The sequence below is a fragment of the Chlorocebus sabaeus genome, chromosome 15, assembly GCF_047675955.1.
Source record: "Chlorocebus sabaeus isolate Y175 chromosome 15, mChlSab1.0.hap1, whole genome shotgun sequence".
NCBI lineage: Eukaryota > Metazoa > Chordata > Mammalia > Primates > Cercopithecidae > Chlorocebus > Chlorocebus sabaeus.
In genome coordinates, this window is record NC_132918.1 from 54,365,376 (window position 1) to 54,388,593 (window position 23,218).

The following is a 23,218-nucleotide window of genomic DNA, read 5'->3' on the forward strand; positions in this document are numbered from 1 at the left end:
ATATGCTAACTCCCACACTGTTTCTCTTAAGGAAGTCAGAGTGCCAACCTGTTCATTAATCTTGAGAGTTTTAATTGTCAGAATGATCAGATTGGAGTCCTGCCTCAGGTAGCTTTTATGAAGAAATATTGGACATTTTCTGTCAACCAGCTACATTTTGAACAATAAGTCAAGTTTTAAATGATAGCATTCTTTGTTTAGCTGTAGTAATACTATTCATCACTTTTTTTTGCAAGTTTAATCCTTTTAAAAAAGGGCATTTCTTGTATCTTTGGGTTTCATTTAGCCAGTCAAAAACAAATAATACAAGGAGTTTCTATTATAGGCAGTATTGTTTCCCTTATTTTGATTTTATGCTTTACTTTATTTTATTTTATTTTTGAGACAGGATCTCACTCTTGTCACCCAGGCTGGAGTGCAGTGGCACAGCTGTGGCTCACTGCATCCTCAAACTCCTGGGCTCAAGCAGTTCTCCCACCTCCTGTTGGGACTACAGGTGCACGCCACCACACATGACCGATTTATTTTTGTGTGAAGATGGGGTCTCACTATGTTGTCCAGGCTGGTCTCAAATTCCTGGGCTCAACTGATTGTCCCACCTCAGCCTCCCAAAGTGCTGGGATTACAGGCTTGAACCACTACCCCTGGCCTCTCCTTTTTTTTTTTTTTTTTGGAGACAGAGTCTCGCTCTGTCACCTAATCTGGAGTACAGCAGCATGATCGCAGCTCAGTGCAACCTCTGCCTCCCAGGTTCAAGTGATTCTTCCACCTCAGCCTTCCAAGTAGCTGGGATTACAGGTATGCGCCACCGCGCCTGGCTAATCTTCGTATTTTTAGTAGAGACAGGGTTTCACCATGCTAGCTAGGCTGGTCTTGAACTCCCGACCTGAAGTGATCCATTTGCCCGCCTCAGCCTCACAAAGTATTAGGATTACCTGTGTGAGCCACAGTGCCAGGCCTAAAGATAGTGTTTTACATTGCAAATTGCCGCCCCTACCCAATATGACTTAACTGTTTTCCCCTTCCGTTAGCGTAACATACGTTTTACTTACTTGCTTATTGTCTGTCTTCCCCAACTGGAATGTAAGTTGTGTGAAGGCAGTGTGTCTTCTGCTATTTACTAGTGTCTGACCTGCAGTAAGTGTTCAGTAAATGTTTAATGAATGAATGGTGTTTTAATTTTGTTAAATAAGCACTGCCCCAACCCCTGCCCTTTGGTGTTTAAAAAAATTTTCATTTTGAAATCATTTCTAACACAGGATTCTAAGAATTCTGTGAAGAATTGTCAGTTGTCCTTCATGCACATTGTCCTGTTTTATTTTACTACATTTGCTTTATCATATTCTCCCTCTTTCCTTCGCTCTGTCTTCTCTCTGTATATGTACACACATATACACGTGTAAATATGGATTTTTTGTGGCATATACAAAGATAAATATTTTGGTATCTACTAGTTTCGAACTGTTTTACAGTAAGTTGCAGACATGATGTTACCTTTTTTTAAATTAGTGTTTTGTAGAATATCTCTTCGCAGCACTTTATTTCTAATACTTTAGTGTGTATTTCTTTGCAGTCAAGGACATCTTTTCCTACATAACCACAGTACAGTTATGAAAATATGAATATAATTATATCTATACATCTCATTTATATTTTGCCAGTTGTCATAATCTAATACCTTAAAGAAAAGAAAAACTATTATTTTCCTGAATCAGGATCCAGTTCAGGATTTTATGTTTCTTGTAATTGTCATGTAAATCAGCACCTCTCTAACCTTAACCCCTCTTTAGTCTCTCATGTTTTATTAACAATTTTTTTCTCTTAGTTCTGTTTAAGTGAGAACCAGCACTTCTGTATTCTCAGCATTATATAACTTTCATATTTGCATAGGCTGAGTAGGTGAGGTAAATAATGTTATATATCAAGTTTCAGTGCCGCAAAAGAAATAGCACTCGAATATAAAATTTTCTTTTAATTCTCAGCAAGGCAAGGTACTTCTATAGAGGGGTGCACCCTTACAGATGGAGCAATGGTGAGTGCACACTTGGACAAGGGAGGGGAAGGTGTTCTTATCCCTGACGCATGTGGCGCCTGCTGCTGTGTCATTCCCGTATTGGCTAGGGTTAGACCACACAGGCTAAACTAATTCCGATTGGCTAATTTAAAGAGAGTGATGGGGTGAGTGATTTGGCGGGAAAAATGGTTATGACAGAGCAGGTGACTGGAATGAGTCAGGGTGAAGTATGCCATCTGAATGAGTCAGGGTGGAGCACGTGATTGAAATGAGTCAGGGTGGAGCAGGTAATCGAAAAAGGTTGCTTTATGAGGAAATTAAGTTTAAAAGTAGAAGGCAAAGAATTGAATATACTGACATTGATTCTTTGAAAAGAAATTTAAAACTCATATCTAACAATAAAAAGATACAATGTTTATTTTTAAATGTCTATTCATACATAGAAGATGGAGAATGCACAACCAAAGATTAATAATGAGTATCAGAAGGTTAACAGGTCACTTATAAAAATTGGATCTTTTAAATTATTTGGTAGTTTAGTGTAGACTGTTGTGAAGTTCATAATACTCAGATTCCAAAAAATTTTTTTTCTTTTAAATACCAAAAGTTTTATTTGCCCACCCTCTTGGTTTAACATTATAAACCAAATCAATCTCTTTTTGACCCAGCATTGTGATAGGAACCACCATGTTACAATATGGTGGCAGATGTCTGCTAGATTTTATATTTTCTGACTCCTCTCAACCTCTGACTGTCACTTCTTCTGTCCTTTCTTGGTTGTCCTTTAAGAATCTATTATAACTCCTGTAAAATAGAAACTAAAAGTACCAACCCCATTGTTATGAGGTTTTGTGAGGACTAAGCCAGGACTAAGTCAATCTGTCAGGAACATTCAGACTCCAATGGTTTCTCCTTGATCTTCAGTATAACTCCTTTTCATCTGTAATGGGCTGAAGAACCATTGAACTGATAAACCAGGCACGTGAGTATAAGTCTATAGGCCAGGTGAAGGCCTAGATATAAAATATATAGACTTCATGACGACCACTACCAACATCCAGCCTAAAGAAGGACTGACTTAGCAGTTCCAATACCACTGATCTCATGGTTCCCTGTAGATGTCTCCCTTGTACCTCCGTTATGACCAGAGCTTGAGGAAGGGCCTTTTAATTTCCCCTGCTACACTTGGAGTAGTATGAGGGACTCATGAGAAGCTAGAAACTGAGTGACCAGCCCCAGGGAGTTAATGTGGGACACTGACAAACCAATTGCAGAGTTGGTGTCATGTTGAACATTTATGTTAAAAATTCTTAACTATTCTAAACCATGCTGACATGAACTGTTTTGCAAATAAGTTTTGCTGTAGAGTCATTTTTTTTTAATCCTAAATTTCTAAAGTAGAGTTTGTTAGTATATGTTCTTTGTTTGAAATCTTTTGACATGTATTATTGCCTTTCACACAACAAAATATGTGGGTATAAGGTATGTTATTGCTTATAATGGTTAAGTCTTTTCTAATTTTTAAGTGGTGAAGGTTTAAGTCAATACTTTCTATATCGTTCATTATTTGTGAATAAAGGTGATGTGATCACAGCTCACCACAGACTTGATTTCCCGGGCTCAAGTGATTCTCCCACCTCAGCCTTTGGAGTGGGACTACAGGCATGCATCAGCACACTGGCCAAGTTTTTGTAGAGGCAAGATTTCGTCATGTTGCCCAGGCTGGTCTCAAACTCCTGGGCTCAAGCAATCTGCCCAGTAGGTCTCTCAAAGTGCTGGATTACAGGCATGAGGCACTGTGCCCAGCCTATTTATAATTTTCTGTACTTCTTTTTCTTTTTAAATTTTTCTAAGAAACAAAGATCTCTATGAAAGAATTTTTTGGAGCTTAAATGTGCACACATTTGTAATCACTTTAGGAAATATATGTATTAGTTGAACTTCTTTTTAAGCTGTCTTTGTTGTTAAGTTTTCATTTAGAATTTTCTTCTACTGACTAGTTTTTAGTTCTGACTTCCTTAATTATGTTAAAGACTACCACAATTCCAAGAACACAGAATTAAAACCTGAGTCATTGTTAAATTTCCTCATCTCTAAGTCTCTTGTCCTGTCTCCTTTATCTATTTAAATCTCAGGTCTGATGACTTTTTTTTTTGGAGACGGAGTCTTGCTCTGTCACCCACGCTGGAGTGCAGTGGCACGATCTCAGCTCACTGCAAGCTCCGCCTCCCGGGTTCACGTCCTTCTCCTGCCTCAGCCTCCCAAATAGCTGGGACTACAGGCACCTACCACCACGCCTGGCTACTTTTTTTGTATTTTTACTGGAGATGGGGTTTCACCATGTTAGCCAGGATGGTCTTGATCTCCTGACCTCGTAATCTGCCTGCCTCGGTCTCCCAGAGTGCTGGGATTACAGGCATGAGCCACTGCGCCCAGCGTCTGATGACTTTTACTTTATAATCTTGCTGTGTCTTCCTCATCTGTCCTTTATTTTACATTCCCCAAGTTTCTGTCTTTAGGGCTCACTTTATTGGCAGCTGTACTGTTAGCTTCCTACCTTTGGTCTTTGCCTTTTTCTGTTGCATCCATTGTCATAGTGCCAGGTGGGAAAAGTTTTTTTTTTTTTTTTTGAGATGGAGTCTCACTCTGTTGCCCAGGCTGGAGTACAGTGGCAAAATCTCGGCTTACTGCAAACTCTGCCTCCCGGGTTCACACCATTCCCCTGCTTCAGCCTCCCGAGTGGCTGGGACTACAGGTGCCTACCATCATGCCCGGCTAGTTTTTTGTGTTTTTAGTAGAGATGGGTTTTCACTGTGTTAGCCAGGATGGCCTCAGTCTCCTGACCTCGTGATCCACCCGCCTTGGCCTCCCAAAGTGCTGGGATTATAGCCATGAGCCACTGACTGGCCAGGAATATGCTTTTTCTTATTCAAAAAACAGGCAGTGCCCCTACTCCTTTTTTTTTTTTTTGGTGGGGGGTGGGGTGGGGTCAAAGTCTTGCTCTGACACCCAGGCTGGAGTGCAGTGGCACGATCTCAGCTCACAAGCAATGCCATTTTATGAAAAGGTGTGGGGTACTTTCAACTAACCTAGTATCACACCTAATATTTTATTTTATTTCCCTGTTCACAACTTTTCAGTCAGATATCTGTCTCTTGTTTTTTGATGTATGGCTTTTGCTTTCCCACATTCACACCATTGCTCATAGTGTTTTTTCTTTCTGGAACCCTTGTTTTCTAAATTCTACATATGGTAATCTTACTAATACTAAGTCTTAATAATTTTATGAGCCCATTACTTGCAGGATAATTTTTTTGTGAAACTTTTCCTGCTTCTCGATACTAAAAATAATCTTTCTCTTAGAAACTTTTTAGCACTTATCATAAACCAAAATTCCATGAAAAGTGTTTTTAATGTACTATAGTTTATTATTTTATGTTGCAGGTATTTGTGTTTATCTCTTTATCTTTTAATTGTATATGTATAAAATTTTTGCATTATACAATCCCCAAAAAAGTTAATATATATTATTTGTGATACAGTGTGGATTATTTCACATTCACAGCTTATTATGCCAGATAAAGCACAAAGGTTAAAGAACGTTTTTGTATCTTTGTTTCTTAAAACAAAGTCATTGCACATTCAGACTGCAACTTAACCTATTGTAAAGCTTTTGGAATAGAGTGTTTGGGATAAGTTATTTTCCTACACAACGGGGCTAATTTGTGTATTTAAAACACTTTACTAGGAATGGAGATACACATATAAATTGAATAGTGTATAGTCGTCCTAAAGATGGCTGTAAATTCTGAGATTAGATTGCATCATTTTTGTATAGGAACAGTGAAGGTTAATGACTTCCTACGTATATGTAACATGTTTTCCATGAAATTCATTACTTACTGTGTTGCTGCAGGCTTTCTTTCAGGTATTTTGGGTTTGCTTTCCTACACATACTCATTAAAATATTTTAAAATCACTATATCCCTTGAAGTAACTGCAGTAATGAACTCTAATTTCTGTATTAATAACCCTATGGACTATAGATATTTCACTTGTACTATTATTTATGGGATATAAAGCACTATTGTTCCTTCATCGCTACCAATGGACAAGATTATGTTAGGATGTTGAAAAATACATCTTAAATAACATAAGTTCTTTTTTATTTTATTTATTTATTTTTTGAGGCAGAGTCTTTATTTGTTGCCCACACTGGAGTCCAGTGGCACAATCTTGGCTCGCTGCAACCTCCACCTCCTGGGTTCAAGCAGTTCTCCTGCCTTAGTCTCCTGAGTAGCTAGGACTACAGGCACGTACCACCACGCCTAGCTAATTTTTTGTATTTAGTGGAGATGGGATTTCACCAGATTGGCCAGGCTGGTCTCAAACTCCTGACCTCAGCTAATCCATCCACATCAGCCTCCCAAAGTGCTGGGATTACAGGCATGAACCACGACACCCAGCCAGTATAAGTTCTTTGAAAGCCGTGTTTGGGGATAGTGATTACCTTGTATGGACAGTGCAGATATAAAGAATCAGTGTGGGTCCAGTCTGGTGAGAGAATAGTTGCCAGTAATCCAAATGGAGAAAAATTAATATAAAGAATTAATTGACTGGGCACAGTGGCTCACACCTGTAATCCTAGCACTTTGGGAAGCCAAGGCAGGTGGATCACTTGAGTCCAGGAGTTCGAGACCAGTCTGGCCAACATGGTTAAACCCCATCTCTACTAAAAATACAAAAATTACCTGGGTGTGGTGGCACACACCTGTAATCTCATCTCCTTGGGAGGCTGAGGCAGGAGAATTGCCTGAACCTGGGAAGCAGAGGTTGCAGTGAGCCGAAATTGCATCATTACATTCCAGCCTGGGCAACAGAGTAAGACTCTTTTTTTTTGTTTGTTATTATTATTATTGTACTTTAAGTTCTAGGGTACATGTGCACAACATGCAGGTTACATATGTATACATATGCCATGATTGTGTGCTGCACCCATTAACTCGTCATTTATATTAGGTATATCTCCTAATGCTATCCCTCTCCCCTCCCCCCTGACTCTGTCTTTAAAAAATAATTATTAACTATTTAAAGGCTTCAAATCATTTGTCATTTGGGAATTGCAAATCAAGACAACAATGAGATCCTACTATATACCTATTAGAATGGCTGAAATTTAAAAATCTGACAATATCAGTTTCCTGGGAGGTATGTGATGCAACAGAACTCTGATTTTTTTTTTTTTTTTTGAGATGGAGTCTTGCTCTGTTGCCCAGGCTGGAGTGCAGTGGCCTGATCGCAGCTCATTGCAAGCTCCGCCTCCTGTGTTCATACCATTCTTCTGCCTCAGCCTTCCGAGTAGCTGGATTACAGGTGCTCGCCACCATGCCCGGCTAATTTTTTTTTTTTTTTTTTTGTATTTTTAGTAGAGACGGTGTTTCAACATGTTAGCCAGGATGGTCTCAATCTCCTGACCTCGTGATCTGCCCACCTTGGCCTCCCAAAGTGCTGGGTTTACAGGCGTGAGCCACTGCACTGAGCAGAAACTCTCATTTCTTGCTGGTAGAAATGCAAAATGGTACAGCCACTTTGAAAGACAGTTTGGCAATTTCATACAAAGCTAAATTTAGTCTTACTCAAAGTTCTAGCAGTTATACCCCTAGGTATATATACACAGCTGATTTTAAAAATTAAGTCTACACAAAAACCTGCTTGTCAATGTTTTTTATTTGTAGTTGCCTAATAGTGGTGACCCAGATGCCCATTATTTGGTAAATGGCTAACAAAATGTGATACAGCCATAGAATGGAATGCTATTCAACAATTTTTTTAAATCGCCACTAAAAGACATGAATGAATGTTTTTGTTTGTTTTAAGACACGGTCTTGCTCTGTTGTTCAGGCTGCAGGGAGTGCAGTGGAACGATCATGGCTCACTACAGCCTCAGCCTCCTAGGCTCAAGCCATCTTCCTGCATAGCTGGGACTACAGGCACAAGCCACCATGTCCAGCTAATTTTTTTGTTCTCTCTCTTTTTTTTTTTTTCTCCTTTATTTTATCTTTTGATATTTTTTATTTTTATTTCTTGTTAATTGTTAAATTTATTTATTTTTTATTTTTTTGTAGAGAAGGAGTCTTGCTTTGTTTCCCAGGCTGGTCTTGAACTCTTGGCCTTAGCAATCCTTCTGCCTCTTCCTCTCAATGTACGGGGATTAGAGGTGTGAGCCACCATGCCCAGCCAGACATGGATCTTAAATGCATATTATTAAAGTGAAAGATGTTAGTCTGAAAGGCCTACATGTTGTTTGACTCCAGTTGCAAGTTGAACATCCCTAATCCAAAAATCTGAAATCTGAAATGCTCAGAAGTTCGAAACTTTCTGAATCCCAACATATAGTCACATAAAATATTCCACACATAACCTTATGTGACGGGTCACAGTTAAAACCAAGATCAAGGCAAGATGCAGTGGCTCACCCCTGTAATCCCAGCATTTTGGGAGGTGTGACAAGCAGATAGCTTGAGCTCAGGAGATCGCGACCAGCCTGGGCAACATAGCAAAACCCCTCTACCAAAAAAAGATAGCTGAGTGCGGTGGCTAGTGCTTATAGTCCCAGTTACTCAGGTGGCTTAGGCTGGAGGATTGCCTAAGCTTGGGAGGTGGAGGTTGCAGTGAACTGTGATCGTGCCACTGTACTCCAGCCTGGGTGACAGAGTAAGACTGTGTCTCAAAAAAAAAAAAAAAAAGAAAAAAGGTCAAAACTTTGTTTCATACACAAAATTATTAAATATATTATGGCCGGGCACGGTGGCTCACACCTGTAATCCCAGCACTTTGGGAAGCTGAGGTGGGCAGATCACCTGAGGTCAGGAGTTCAAAACCAGCCTGACCAACATGGAGAAACTTTATCTCCACTAGAAATAGAAAATTAGCTGGGCATGGTGGCTCATGCTTGTAATTCCAGCTATTCGGGAGTCTGAGGCAGGAGAATCGCTTGAACCCAGGAGGCGGAGGTTGCAGTGAGCCGAGATTGTGCCGTTGCAATCCAGCCTGGGCAACAAGAGTGAAACTCCGTCTCAAAAAAAAAAGTATGTAAAATTCCTTTCAGGCTATGTGTGTAAGGTATATATGAAACATAAATGAATTTTATGTTTAGACTTGGGTTCCATCCCCAAGATGTCTCATTATGTATGTGCAAATATTCTAAAATTTGAAAAAACTTGAAAGTCTGACACACTTCTTATTCCAAGCATTTCAGATAAGGGGTACTCAACCCATATATAAATATGTGGAAAAAAGGAAACTATGATGATGATTTAAAAAGTAAAAACTAGTGGTTTCCTGAGAAGGGGAAGACAGAAGGTTCAATGGGCAATACACAGGATTTTTAAAGCAAACTATTTTCCATGATAACCATTAATTGTGCGTACAAAACACCAAGCATTGGTCAAAACCCTTAGAACTTCACAGAACAAAGAGTGAATGTGTTTTTTTCTTTCATAATTGAGATTTTGTTGGTTGTGTTGAGGATTAGTACACAGACATTTCAATTGGTGCGTACTTCTTAATATACATACCGAAAATTTTAAAAAACAGTTTGTAATTCTTTTTTAAAGTTATTCCAGTGACTTTCTACCTTAAAATTTGGAGGCAGATTTTCCTTGAGGCTATCAAGTACCAGCATCTTCACATGTTGATAAGCTGTTAAATACACTTCTCCAATTCAGTTAAAAGCATACATACAGCATACTCAATTTTTCAGTCTTTCACCACACATTAACAAAGTTATTAGGAAAACAGGAGAACCACAACCAAAGATGTTAGAGTGCGCACAATTCTTGACAGGGAGAGCCATTATCAAGGAGTGATTTTTTGTTTGTTTGTTTTTGTTTTTGTTTTGTTTTGTTTTTAAAGAAAATCCTGCTAAAGGGCACTTTGGGAGGCTGAGGTGGGCAGATCACAAGGTCAGGAATTCGAGACCAGCCTGGCCAATATGGTGAAACCCCATCTCTACTAAAAATACAAAAATTAGCTGGGAGTGGTGGCGGTCAACTTAGTCCCAGCTACTTGGGAGGCTGAGGCAGGAGAATTGCTTGAACCTGGGAGGTGGAGGTTGCAGTGAGCCGAGATCGCACCACTGCACTCCTGCCTGGGCGATAGAGTGAGACTCTGTCTCAAAAAAAGGAAAGAAAGAAAATTCTGCTAAACAACCAACATGGAATAGAAATAATTTAAAGTACCCAAGACATTAAAATGCAAAAAAATTTTTTTGATTCAGGACTATGACTCCATATTGCCGTTTTATATGCTTTGTATTTTAGGATATTTTTAAAGTAACCCCCATCTATGGAACGTTAAGCTGACAGCCAAGACAGTCAAAACCTCCCACAATTCAGTATCCCACCCTATTTTCTGGTTGTACCAAAAAATACCCGGTGAATGATTTCACCTCTTAAAAACAAAAAGCATTTACAGTTTAACAATGGGATGTGGGTGGGATTCCCTTCTTCTTAAAAATGTTTCTAGAGCTACTAAACAACTTGCATTTATACAATAGTTGATAAAAATATTCCTCTGGATTGTACTAGAATAGAGGCACCACTGATAATAGTATATGATATTAATCAGACTTGGCTTCTTTTTCTCCGGCTTCACCAGAAGCTGGACTCTTCTTGGTTTTGCTTCGTCCATTTTCTGCAGGTAAATCTATATTTATATATAATATAAATGTATATAATTATGTATACATGTATACATATGTATATATTTTTTAAATAACGGCAAGGTCTTGAATCGCTTGAACCTGGGGGGAGGATGCTGCAGTGAGCTAAGAGAGTGCCACTGCACTATATCCTGGGCGACAGAGCACGACTCTGTCTCAAAAAACAAAGTTACCTTCATACCTTTTATATATAAACTTATGTTTTGCTCTTTGTACTTTTTTTAATCACTGAGAAGAAATTTTAAAGGTTTTTTTGGTTAGGGATTATATTTTTTCTATAGTAGTGATCATTTTATATAAAGCAAAGTAAACCTAAATCGAATTTAATGTTTTTTTATCTTTTTATTCAGTCTACAAATAAGAAACCTCGAAAATCTCCAGGTGAGAAGAGCAGAATTGAAGCTGGAATTAGAGGAGCAGGCCGTGGAAGAGCTAATGGGCACCCTCAACAGAATGGTGAAGGGGAGCCTGTCACATTATTTGAGGTGGTGAAAGTGGGGAAAAGTGCAATGCAGGTAAATTTTAAGTTTTTATTTCATGTATAAAGCAATACGGTTAATATGTGGAATCAGTGTATATATTGGCACTTTATATACTTTATATACTTCTGTTGATTACGTAAACAACCTTTCAGTTTATCCTGAAAGGTTTTTATTTTGCTTTGTTTTGCAAAGAGTGTCAGGAATGGGTGTTTAATAGTAAGATGTACTTTTGTTTAAATTGTTCTAGGTAAAAAGGTCTACTAGAAGCTGCCCAAGAGAATTTTTATTGTCTTGATATATTTTTTTGGAATCTGATTTAGTATGAGTAACACATGTGTCTTTTAGAGTATTTGAAAGAAGAAAGGGTATAAAAAAATTCTTAAGTAGTGAATTAAGAATAATCAGAACTACATCATTTGTAACTGCCTCCCTTTCCCTTCCCCCTTTTTTTTTTGTTTTTGAGACGGTGTCTGACTCTGTCGCCTAGACTGGAGTGCAGTGGCCTGATCTGGTCTCACTGCAAGCTCTGCCTCCCGGGTTCACACCATTCTCCTGCCTCAGCCTCCTGAGTAGCTGGGACTATAGGTGCCCACCACCACGCCTGGCTAATTTTTTGTATTTTTTTTTTAGTAGAGATGGCATTTCACTATGTTAGCCAGAATGATCTCGATCTCCTGACCTCGTGATCCACCCGCCTCAGTCTCCCTAAGTGCTGGGATTACAGGCATGAGCCACCGCGCCAGAGATGGCGTTTCACCATGTTAGCCAGGATGATCTTGATCTCCTGACCTCGTGATCCACCCGCCTCAGCCTCCCAAAGTGCTGGGATTACAAGGCATGAGCCACTGCGCCCAGCCGTAGCTTTCTTACTCTTTTATCTCTTCTCATTTAGTCCATAAATATTAAGTATTCTGCAGGAGCACTATTCTCACTCATGCATTATAAGGATAAGCCATAACTGTTTTTCTTTAGTGTGTATATTTTTATCACTATCATAAAATGTGTTTGTTTATGTTTGTCTCTACTTTTTAAAAATTTTAAAACGATAGAGGTGGAATTATTTGGCTAAAGGATATTTTTAAACTGTGAGATATATGAACACTATATTTCTCTCCCATAAATTGTACTGTTGCACCTTTCACAAGAAGTGTACAGGAGAATTGCTTGGACCCAGGAGGTGGAGGTTGCGGTGAGCCGAGATTGTGCCACTGCACTCTAGCCTGGGGTACAGAGCCAGACTCCATCTCAAAAAAAAAAAAAAAGGTAATTGTGAAACAGAATTACTATTAGAACTAAAACAGACAACTTTTCATTAGTATACTTTCTATTTTTTTTTTTTAACCTATATTTCTTTTTAAAGCCCTTAAGGGTGTTTAGTGTTTCTTTCTTTTTATGTATGTTACCAGATTGATATGTTGTGTTCAAGAGTCTTGGAATTTGTGTGGGCAGGGAAGGAGGTGAAATAGTGGGATGATGCTAAATGGTGAAACATGTATTGAAGTTCCAGTTACCCAAAGCAATGGATGACAATATGTAAATTACATAAGTTTAATATAAAAATAGATTTGTGACCTTTTGCCATTAAGCTTGATAATTTATTCATTATACTTCTGTTTTTGAGACAGACTCTTGCTCCATTGCCCAGGTTGGAGTGCAGTGGCATGATCTTGGCTCACTGTAACCTCCACCTCCCAGGTTCAAGGGATTCTTGTGCCTCAGCCTCCTGAATAGCTGGGATTACAGGTGTGCGCCAGCACTCCCAGCTAATTTTTGTGTATTTAGTAGAGATGGGGTTTCACCACGTTGGCCAGGCTGGTCTCAAACTCCTGACCTCAAGTCTTGCACCCACCTCTGCCTTCCAAAGTGCTGGGCTTACAGGCATGAGCTGTTTTTGGCTGAAACTTTTTGTTTCTCATTTTCTGAAAGATAATGATCAGTAGTCAGGACTCTGGTACCTTCCATAATTTGGTTTTAACCCACCTTTCAATTTCTTGTTACTGTTTCTTGAAATCTGCTTCATTTTATTTTTACTTTACTGTAATTTTAATTATTAATATTATATTTTTTACTATATTTAAAATAATTTATAAACTTTTGTGATTTTTTTTTTTTTTAATGTGCCAGTCTGTTGGGCCCTTTTTTCCTCTGAATTTACCTTCTGATTTTTATTATTTGTGCAGTACTTCCTAAAATAGTTGGGTTATGATTTACTTAACTAGATTTTATTTGAATTGTTTGCAGTTTTGTTGTATTAAAAATAGTACTTCTTTAGACTGGGTGCGGTGGCTCACGCTTGTAATCTCAGCACTTTGGGAGGCTGAGGCGGATAGATCACTTGAGGTCAGGAGTTTGAGACCAGCCTGGCCAACATGGTGAAACCCCATTTCTACTAAAAATACAAAAATTATCCCAGGAAGTGGAGGTTGCAGTGAGCCAAGATTGTGCCACTGCACGCCAGCCTGTGTGACAGAGCGAGACTCCGTCTCAAAAACGAAAAAATAAATAGCAAGATAATACAAGTAGACATCAGTGATTTAGAAACAAAGTAGGTATTTCTGTGGTTTGTATGGAAGAAAACTAGGAAGTGATGAACAGGATTGGGTTTAGGGCAGGGAAGCGTATACTTAGAGCCAGGAGTTTGGCTGTTGAGTGTTAAAGTGCTTCACGAAGAATAGGAGAATCGAATTGGCCTTATTACGTGAAGCCAAGGCCTAATGTGAGTCTCCCCATTTGTAAAGCAGGGTGAAGGAAAGTGCCAATAACTACTGCATAGGCTTATGTTTAGAGTAATCGTGTATCTCAAGTTGCCCTTGAGATGCCCAGTTTGTGCTTATTGTCCCTGTATTTATTAATAGAAGCTCCTTTAATATTCAGAAGGATAGTAGTTTACATGGCAATTTATATTAAAACATCACTTACAGGAAATCAAAAGCTGAGGAAAGGGAGAAGACAGACATAATTCTTATAACTGACACCTGAATTGAAATGTCTGTTCCTTTGGTTGTTGACTGGGTCTGTGAAAATTCCCAATGTTGTCTTAGGGAAGAGTCTGAAAATTCCCACTCTTCTCTTTTATGTGATCTGGTTCTGCCATGGAGGTAATGACAGAAACATAAGAGGGGAGGGATAAATAATAAAGTAATAAATAAGTGTGTCAAAGATGCTAGAGAGATGAAAGAAGAAATTCTGTCTTATACAAAATAAAGGAACAGATGAAACAAGATATGAAAAAGGAGCAGCCTTGAAAATTGAAAGTAAATTCTTAAAAGTAAAAAAAAGCAGTACATTATGTTATTGAGGAAAAATACTGCTTTAGGTGTCATGAGAGGGATAATTCAAGTATTGGCATTTATTAGACATTCAGTTAGAATGTAGCCCAGAGAAATAAGGAGGTAAGAAAACATGAAAGAGCCATTTAAATACTTTGGTATAGATTGAAGGGTTCCAGAATATACCAAGGGAAGAAATCAGAGGGAAGAAAAGAGATAAAGGTTTTTTTTCCCCCCTTCAACATTTATTAAAGTTCAGGGGTACGTGTGCAGGGTATGGAAGTTTGTTACATAGGTAAATGTGTGTCATGGTGGTTTGCTGCACAGATCATCGCATCACCTAGGTATTAAGCCCAGCATCCATTAGCTATTCTTCCTGATGCTCTCCCTTCTCCTATCCCCCACCCTCCAGCGGGCCCCATTGTTGTTTCCCCTCTGCCCCAATGTGTTTAGCTGTTCTCGTCATTCAGCTCCCACTTACAAGTGACAACATGAGGTGTTTGATTTTCTGTTTCTGCTTAGGTTTGCTGAGCATAATGGCTTTCATCACCATCTATGCAAATAACACGATCTTGTTCCTTTTTTTTTTTTTTTTTAAAGACAGAGTCTCGCTCTGTTGCCCAGGCTGGAGTGCACTGGCATGATCTCAGGTCACTGCAGCCTCCTTCTCCTGGGTTCAAGCGATCCTCCCACCTCAGCCTCCCAAGTAGCTGGGACTACAGGTACATGCCACCATGCCCAGCTAATTTTTTTATTTTTAGTAGATACAGGGTTTTGCCATGTTTCCTTATGCTGGTCTTGAACTCCTGTATTTAAGTGATCCTCCTGCCTCAGCCTTCTAAAGTGCTGGGATTACAAGATTGAGCCAGCACACCCAGCCCAATCTCTTTCCTTTTAATGGCTGCATGCGTACTACGTTTTCTAGTCTATTATTTTTGGGCATTTGGGTTGATTTTATGTCTTTCCTATTATGAATAGTGCTGCAGTGAACATACACGTGCATGTATGTTTATAATAGAATGATTTATATTCCTTTGGGTATATACCTGATAATGGGATTGCTGGTTCAAGTGGTATTTCTGGCTTTAGTTCTTTGAGGAATCACCAGACGGTCTTAGATACAGTTTTTGAAGAGATAATTTTGGAGAAATTTCCAGACAAATTTCCTTTGATCCAAAGTTTGTTCTCAGGAGTGAGCAAGATAAGTGAAAATAATTACATAACTGTAAATAGTATAGTATAACTGAAGTATTAAGGAAATTTTGAAAGATTTCGTCAAGGAATGTCTGATCCTTTTCTTTATAATGCAGTTAATGTTGAAATACACAGTAAAATAAATTCTCCTGGTAAATTGCATTATACTTGGAAGAATAAAAATGTGCTTTTTAAAAGTTTGTATTAAGGAGGAAATACACAGAGTTGTAACGTGAATATTAGTGAAAGAAATGTTAGTGAAAATGTTGGAGCCAGCTAAAGCATTACTTGGATAGATGTGTTATCTTAAGGGCATTAATGCTAAGCAAAAGCAAAAGAAACCAGAAAGAAAAACAGCAAACCTAACATTACTGTGAAGAGAGGAATAATAAAAGTAGAAATGGAAGTTAAATAGAAAGGTTAAAGAAGGTCAACTAAACCCAAATATTTGTGTTTAAGAAAACTTTAGGACCAGGAGGTTTTATCTTAGGAATACCAAGATGGTTTAATATTAGAAAATCTTTTAGTATGATGTCCAAATAATCTCATTACAGGAGGAAAAAGCCTGTACTTACCTGAAGTGATGTAGGGTGTTTGGAAAAATTATGTGATAAAATATAGCTAATAGTTTTTATAAACAGAGACTTTTGATAAATTAGGAACAAGAGGAAACTTCCTTAGCTTGTAAAGGTTATCTCCTCCAAACCTACAGCTCAGATTATGTCGTTTTTAAATAACAGTGAAATTTAGGTGTATTCCCAGGATACAAGCATATATCACTGCTGTTCAGTACTGAAACACCTAGCCAATGCATTAAAAAAAGAAAAGAAAAAAGAAAGAAGAGCTATAGCAATTGAAGAGGAAGATGCAAAAGTATCCCTATTGGAAGAGGATATAATTGTGTTGAAATTTCAAGAGAAACCATAGACTGTTAGAACTAATGAGAGTGTTCAGCAACACTCTATCCAAATTTAATTTGGATAGAAAATTAAAATTAAAAAAATCAGTAGCCTTCTGTATGGCATTAATAACCAATTAGAACAAGTAATCAGAAACAAGAGCATATTCAAGATAGAAGTAAAATCAGTGAAGTACAAAATAAAAATCTAATAAAAAATGTGGGTGGAACAGAATAAAATACTATTTTAAAAACCCATCATATTGAGTAATTAAAAAGGCCTGACTATACCAATAGTCAGTAAGGTTGTAGAACAGCAACTCATGGGAGGTCAGATCTGTGTACAGATTCTCCTTTAGAGAATATTTTGGTAATATCAAGAAGAGTTGAATGACTGACTATCCCGTTTTCATTCAGTCAGTAAACATTTAATGAGTGTTTACACTGTGGAAACCACTTTTTTCCTTCTTTTCTTTACTAAGAATGTAACATTAAAGAAAACCAATTCAATTCTTAGATATAACCTCTGGATACAATTTTTTTACATGTTTATAAAAGGCATATATAGGAATGAATTTTTTTTCATTGCTTTGTTTATACTAAAAAAAAATCGCAAATTTCTATAATAAACAGGATAATTGATAAACTGTGGCATATTTAAACTCTGAAAAAAAATTCTTATTATTTTTTTAAGACACAGTCTTGCTCTGTTGCGCAGACTGGAGTGCCAGTGACATGGTCCCAACTCACTGCAACCTCTGCCTCCCAGGTTCAAGTGATTCTTGTGCCTCAGCCTCTAAGTAGCTGGGATTACAGGTGTGCGCCAGTATGCCTGGCTAAATTTTTTGTGTTTTCAGTAGAGACAAGGTTTCCCAATGTTGGCCAAGCTGGTCTCGAACTCCTGACCTCAAGCAGTCCGCCTGCCTTGGCCTCCCAAAGTGTGCTGGGATTACAGATGTGAGCCCCCATGCCTGGCCTGAAATTCTTCACTGTATTTAAAATGAGTAAACTAGAGTTCTAGGTACCAGTACAAATAAATTTTTAAAATGGATTTTAAGGGTTCAATGCAAATTGCAGAATGATGCATAGCACATGATGCTATAGTACTTATAAAGTGTGAACATATACTCAAGGTTATTTTAACATCATGTTTTTTATATTGATTACTTTCTGAAAAGATAGGAGAAAAAGGATAGGACCACAAAGGTTTGTATGATACACAGGTATACCTCAGAGATTTTGTGGGTTTGGTTCCAGTGAGTCATACAAACTTTTTGGCTTCCTAGTACATATAAAAGTTACATTTACCCTATGGTGTATTGTATGTGCAATATCATTATGTCTGAAAAAAACCAATGTATGTACCTTAATTAAGAATACTATTTAAAAATGCTAACGAACATCTGAACCTTCAGTGAATCATAATCTTTTTGCTAGTGGAAAGTCTTTCATGAAAGATTTCTCTGTAGTATGCAATGCTGTTTGATAGCATTTTACCACAGTAGAACTATTTTCAAAATTGGAGGAAGTCCTCTCAAACCCTGTCACTGCTTTATCATATGAATTTATGTAATATTCAGAATCCTTTGTTGCCATTTCAACAGTGTTCACAGCATCTTCACAAGGAGTAGGAGTTTGGTAGGCAGTAGCAGAAGACGTTTCTTAATTTAGAAACAGGAAATGCAAAGATAAAATCTATTACCGACCATAGAGGACATAAGATGCCCTTGTAAAAATAGAGCTGAGAGAAACTACATTCTGAGCATTGAATGTTTTGACTTTTTGTAAAATTGATGGTATTTTAGAAAGTAAATGACTTGTTTGTATTTTCATTTGTAGAAATGCCTTTCTGGGAGCAATTTAGATGATGATTTGGTGGGCAAGTAAGGCTGGAATCAGACCAAAGGCTTTTTTTTTTTTTTTTTTAAATGTAAACACTGATCCATTAGGGAACTAAAGAAAGTTCAAATTGATTGATTGATTGATTGATTGATTGAGATGGAGTCTTGCTCTGTTGCCCAGGCTGGAGTGCAGTGGCGTGATCTGGGATCACTGCAAGCTCCGCCTCCCAGGTTCACGCCATTCTCCTGCCTCAGCCTCCCGAGCAGCTGGGACTACAGGTGCCCGCCACCATGCCCAGCTAATTTTTTTTTTGTATTTTCAGTAGAGACAGGGTTTCACTGTGTTAGCCAGGATGGTCTTGATCTCTTGACCTCGTGATCCGCCCGCCTCTGTCTCCCGAAGTAGAGCGTTCAAATTTATAGAAGGTCAGTGAGAATGGAGAGGAAGTGATAGATTCTGCAAATATTAAGGCTCTGGAATGATTATGAAAAATGAGAAAGAGGAAGAAATCTAAGGTGGTCCCTAATTGTTTGACTTGGTGGTGTTGACTGAAAGAAAATTTGTGTGACTATAGGTATTGGAGGATGGCTATGAGAGTAGTTTGTACATTCTGACTTTTAGATCTGTGACATTAAATACATGTTGAATTTTGGAACTTTCAAGCTATGTATTTAGTCTAAGTGATACTTTTTGCTTTAGTAGTTATGAGTTAATAAGAGCTTAAGTGAATTTCTGTAATCCATTGGCATTTTCATTTTGTGCATCTATATATCAACTATAAAAGTTGGACTATAGGACCGGGCATGATGGCTCAGTCCTGTAACCCCAGTACTTTGGGAAGCTGAGTCAGGCAGATCTCTTGAGCCAGGAGTTCGAGACCAGCCTGGGCAACATGGCAAAACCCCATTTCAACCAAAATACAAAAATTAGCCAGGTATGGTGGCATGTGCCTGTAGTCCCAGCTACTCAGGAGGCTGCGGTGGGAGAATCACCTGAGCCCGGGAAGTCAAGGCTGCAGTGAGCTGTGATTGTGCCATTGCACTCCAGCCTGGGCAACGGGAGTGAGATTCTGTCTCAAAAAAAGAAGTCGGACTGTCATTTATTCATTCAACAAAAATTCCAAGCTAATTGGGTTAGGCGCAGGGCTACAATATTAATTACACTCACCTGACCCTTATCTTCATGGACTTTCTAGTCTTAGAAGAAATAGTTTATACCAATCAAATTATCTATTAATATACAATTATAAACTGTTGATTAACACTAAGCAAACTTTCTTTGGTCTTAGTGTAGTGATAACAACAGCTTATGTGAATAAGGAACTGTTGTTAACCTATAAATTAAGTATACTTAGTGAGACAATTTGGTCTTCTGTTTGCTTTTGACAACTGACTTTGAAGGTGAAACTAATTTTGACCATTTAAATATGATTGGACAAGAGGTAGGTGTCTTAGAGATTGTGATCAGACTTTCTCTCTCCCTTAGAGTTAGTAAGCTTTGTTCTAGTGTCAAAGAAAAGTATGGACTTTTATAGTGACATTGTTTTCTTCCAACTTCCGAATTATAGATGGGTTATACATGCCAAATCGCTTCGTATCATCAAACAGAGAGGAATTCTCCCCCAGTAGGTAGCTGGGCTTGAGTTTTACTCTATGACTATACCAAGGAAAGAGGAAAGCAGCTTTGGGTTTATTTAAATTCCACCTGTTAACTTCTAAGTTGTAGAACTGACAGTTATATAGTAACTGTAATAGGGCTTGTATGCATTTCTGAGCTATTAATAGAATGGATAAAAGTGTTTTAATAATTTTCTAACTTTCATTGAGAAGCTTGAAAGTTTCAAGAAGTATTAAAATGGCCAAAGAATGTATAAGGATTGTAATTATAAACAAATGATACTGATACATTAGGTGAGAGGACACATATACTATTGATTGAAATGAAACTTTATGATAAAGATGGGGAGAACACATTGAAAGACAGAAATACTGTAATGAAGTTAAAGAGTAAAATTTTGTTGAACTAAGCAAATATAAGTACTTGAATAGAATTAATTAATACTTGAGTGTATAATACAAGAAATGTGTTAATAGCTGTGACTGCTACAGTGCAAAATATTGGGTATAGAATTTAAAATCATATAATATTCTAAGCATTTAGAGTTTTTGCCTGAAGATAAAATAGGAAAACTGAAAATAACTGTTGTTTAAACAAGATAGATATTTATTTCTCTCGTATGTAAAAGATCATAGATACGTGGTCTTTTCCATGGGGAGTGGTGGATTGTGAAATAATTGAAATTCTTAATATTTTAATAATCATTAAAGTATATTTTATTGTAATTTTAGCAGTATACCTTTTGATGTTTGTCAAAATTGGATTTTCCATTTAAAAAGGAAGAAGCTGCTAAGGCAGCCCAATGGGAGGCAGCTGACTCTAGGTCTTTATTCCAGGCCCCCTCTGGATAGCCTCCTGTGCTGTTTTCATTCCTCTTGCCTGGCCCTGGTAGGTAATCTGGGCCTGACGCTTCTTACCTAGTGGTGAAGGCCAGATATATCGCACCTAATGCGTACCATGAACAAGTTAATGTGCTACGTGTTGGGGTGAGGTGAGGAGCAGGGTGGGTCCCAGGCTGGTCCCAGGCACTGGGCTTTTGAGAGGAACTGTTCCAGTTTATATCCCTTATTTCTGAAAGAACATGCGTGAGTGACCAGAGCATGGTGCACTTTAGTGAACATACCTTTTTGGATGTTAATTGCCTGCCTAACCCCAGCTGTGGCAGAAAGGATATTTAAAGGCCCACTAGTGCAGCCAGATATCATTGTGTTGGTAGGTGAACCTAGTGAGCATCCACAGTTTGGAAAAGGAAGACCTGAGCCAATGATAACAACACTCTTGTCACAAATTATTATTGCCAGGTTGTCTGTGCCTTTGAACTCAGACAAAGAAGCTGAGCTGCCAGTGGCTCTTTTGTGACTGCCATTGGCTCCATTCTAAGTACATGGTGGTTGTGCATTACAAGCAGTGCATCATCTATATCAAGTTGTAGCAGAAAACCTTTCAGAAGACTGTCTGCAGTGGACATTGCTGGGCCCTGCCTATTTTGAGGGGAGGGCTAAGGATAAATTACTCTTAGGCCTGTGGCAGCCCCAGAATGCAGTTGTGTAGAGTCCTTCTGCTGGTAATCTCTTTGTGGATAAGAAATTGTCACCTACTTATACCCACCATGAAATATTTGGCAGTTAACTTTAGCGTTGCCATTGTAGTGGTCCTGGTGGCCATTGTTGCTGGCATTATAGTTCTGGTGATCACCATCAGGAGAAAGTTGGGGAAATATAAGAAGATAGAGATCAAGGATTGAGGGAGTTGAATATATGGGCAAGTGTATTAGTTTGTTCTCACATGGCTATCAGGAAATACCTGAGACTGGGTAATTTATAAAGAAAAGAGATTTCATTGACTCAGTTCTGCATGGCTGGGGAGCCCTCAGGAAACTTATAATCATGGTGGAAGGCATCTCTTTATAGGGCGGCAGGAGAGAAAATGAGTGCTAGCAGGGGAAATGCCAGATGCTTATAAAACCATCAGATCTCATGAGAACTCACTGTCATGAGAACAGTATAGGGGATACCGCCCCCATGATTCAGTTACCTCCCACCAGGTCTGTCCCATGACACATGGGGATTATGGGAATTACAATTCAAAATGAGATTTGTTTAGAGACAGAGCCAAACTATATCAGCAAGTATGGGTCTGTAGTAGGGAAGATATAAAGGAAGGGTTCAGGATCAATTCCGATTGAAACTTAATTCTTGGCCTAAGGCAGATACTTCCTCCATCATCATCCCCAACTTACCTTCCTCCCTTTCCTTCCATTCTTCAGTTTGATGGTTTTGACCCAGGACCACTTCTCTTTCTGACTCCATGTCCCAACCTTTCTTGAAGTGCTGTTTCTAATATTCTTTCTTCCTTTTGGTCCAGGGTCAAGAAATATGACTCTTGAATTCAGCAAAGGTAGATGTAAGAGGTCTCCATTGAATGATGTCTTTGATAGTATGTAAAGAAAAAGGTTAAGATGATACCCCAGGGTCATTTCAAAGTGATAGAATACCTTTTAAAGGTTTAATGAGTTTACATGAGGAACAGTGCTTTTATTTCTTGCATTTAATTTTTTAAATTAACTCTCTCTGGTTCCAAATGGAAAGATTTGGCATCTTCATCCTGAATTCTACTTTATAGTTATCTTGTTGAAAAGAAAATTTTGGCTTTATTTGAACTTGCACAATAGCCATATTTCTTGTCTGTTTTACCACCAATGCATGTGCTTTGCTTCTCACTTAACAGATTTTTGTTTTTTTCAAATAAAGATGGGGTATCAGTGTTGTCCAGGCTGACCTCGAACTTCTGGGCCCAAGTGATCCTCCCCTGCCTGAGCCTCCTGAGTAGCTGGGACTACAGGTGCATATTGCCACGATGCCTAGCCGAGGGAATCTTATTTTTTTTTTTGCTTAAACATTTTTTTCTTTCTTCTTCTTCTTCTTTTTTTTGGAAAAAAGACTCTGTCCACAAACTGCCAGTGTTTATTCTGCAGGTCACTCATTAAAGCTATTAGTAATATTTTATTACGTAAAAATATTTGTACATATTTTGTCTTTGATAATTTTGCAGCGACTTTCTTAATATAACAAGTCTAATGAAATATAATAAAATATGGGGAAAGCATAAAGTGAAAGATTGAATTTCAATCAGATTATGCCAAAAAACAAAACAAAACATCCAACCAAAACCAATACAGCT

The 23,218-nt window shown here is 38.2% G+C and overlaps 1 protein-coding gene across 3 annotated transcripts in view; it reads left to right on the forward strand.

The window, feature by feature from the left end:
* STAG1 (STAG1 cohesin complex component) overlaps window positions 1–23,218 on the forward strand; it is a 400,634-nt gene that overhangs the window by 131,107 nt on the left and 246,309 nt on the right. For all 3 annotated transcript variants that reach the window (XM_008009040.3, XM_073023594.1, XM_073023595.1), the window contains one exon: window positions 11,087–11,251. In XM_008009040.3, coding sequence (XP_008007231.1) covers window positions 11,087–11,251 — 165 coding nt within the window. The remainder of the gene's footprint in view (window positions 1–11,086; window positions 11,252–23,218) is intronic.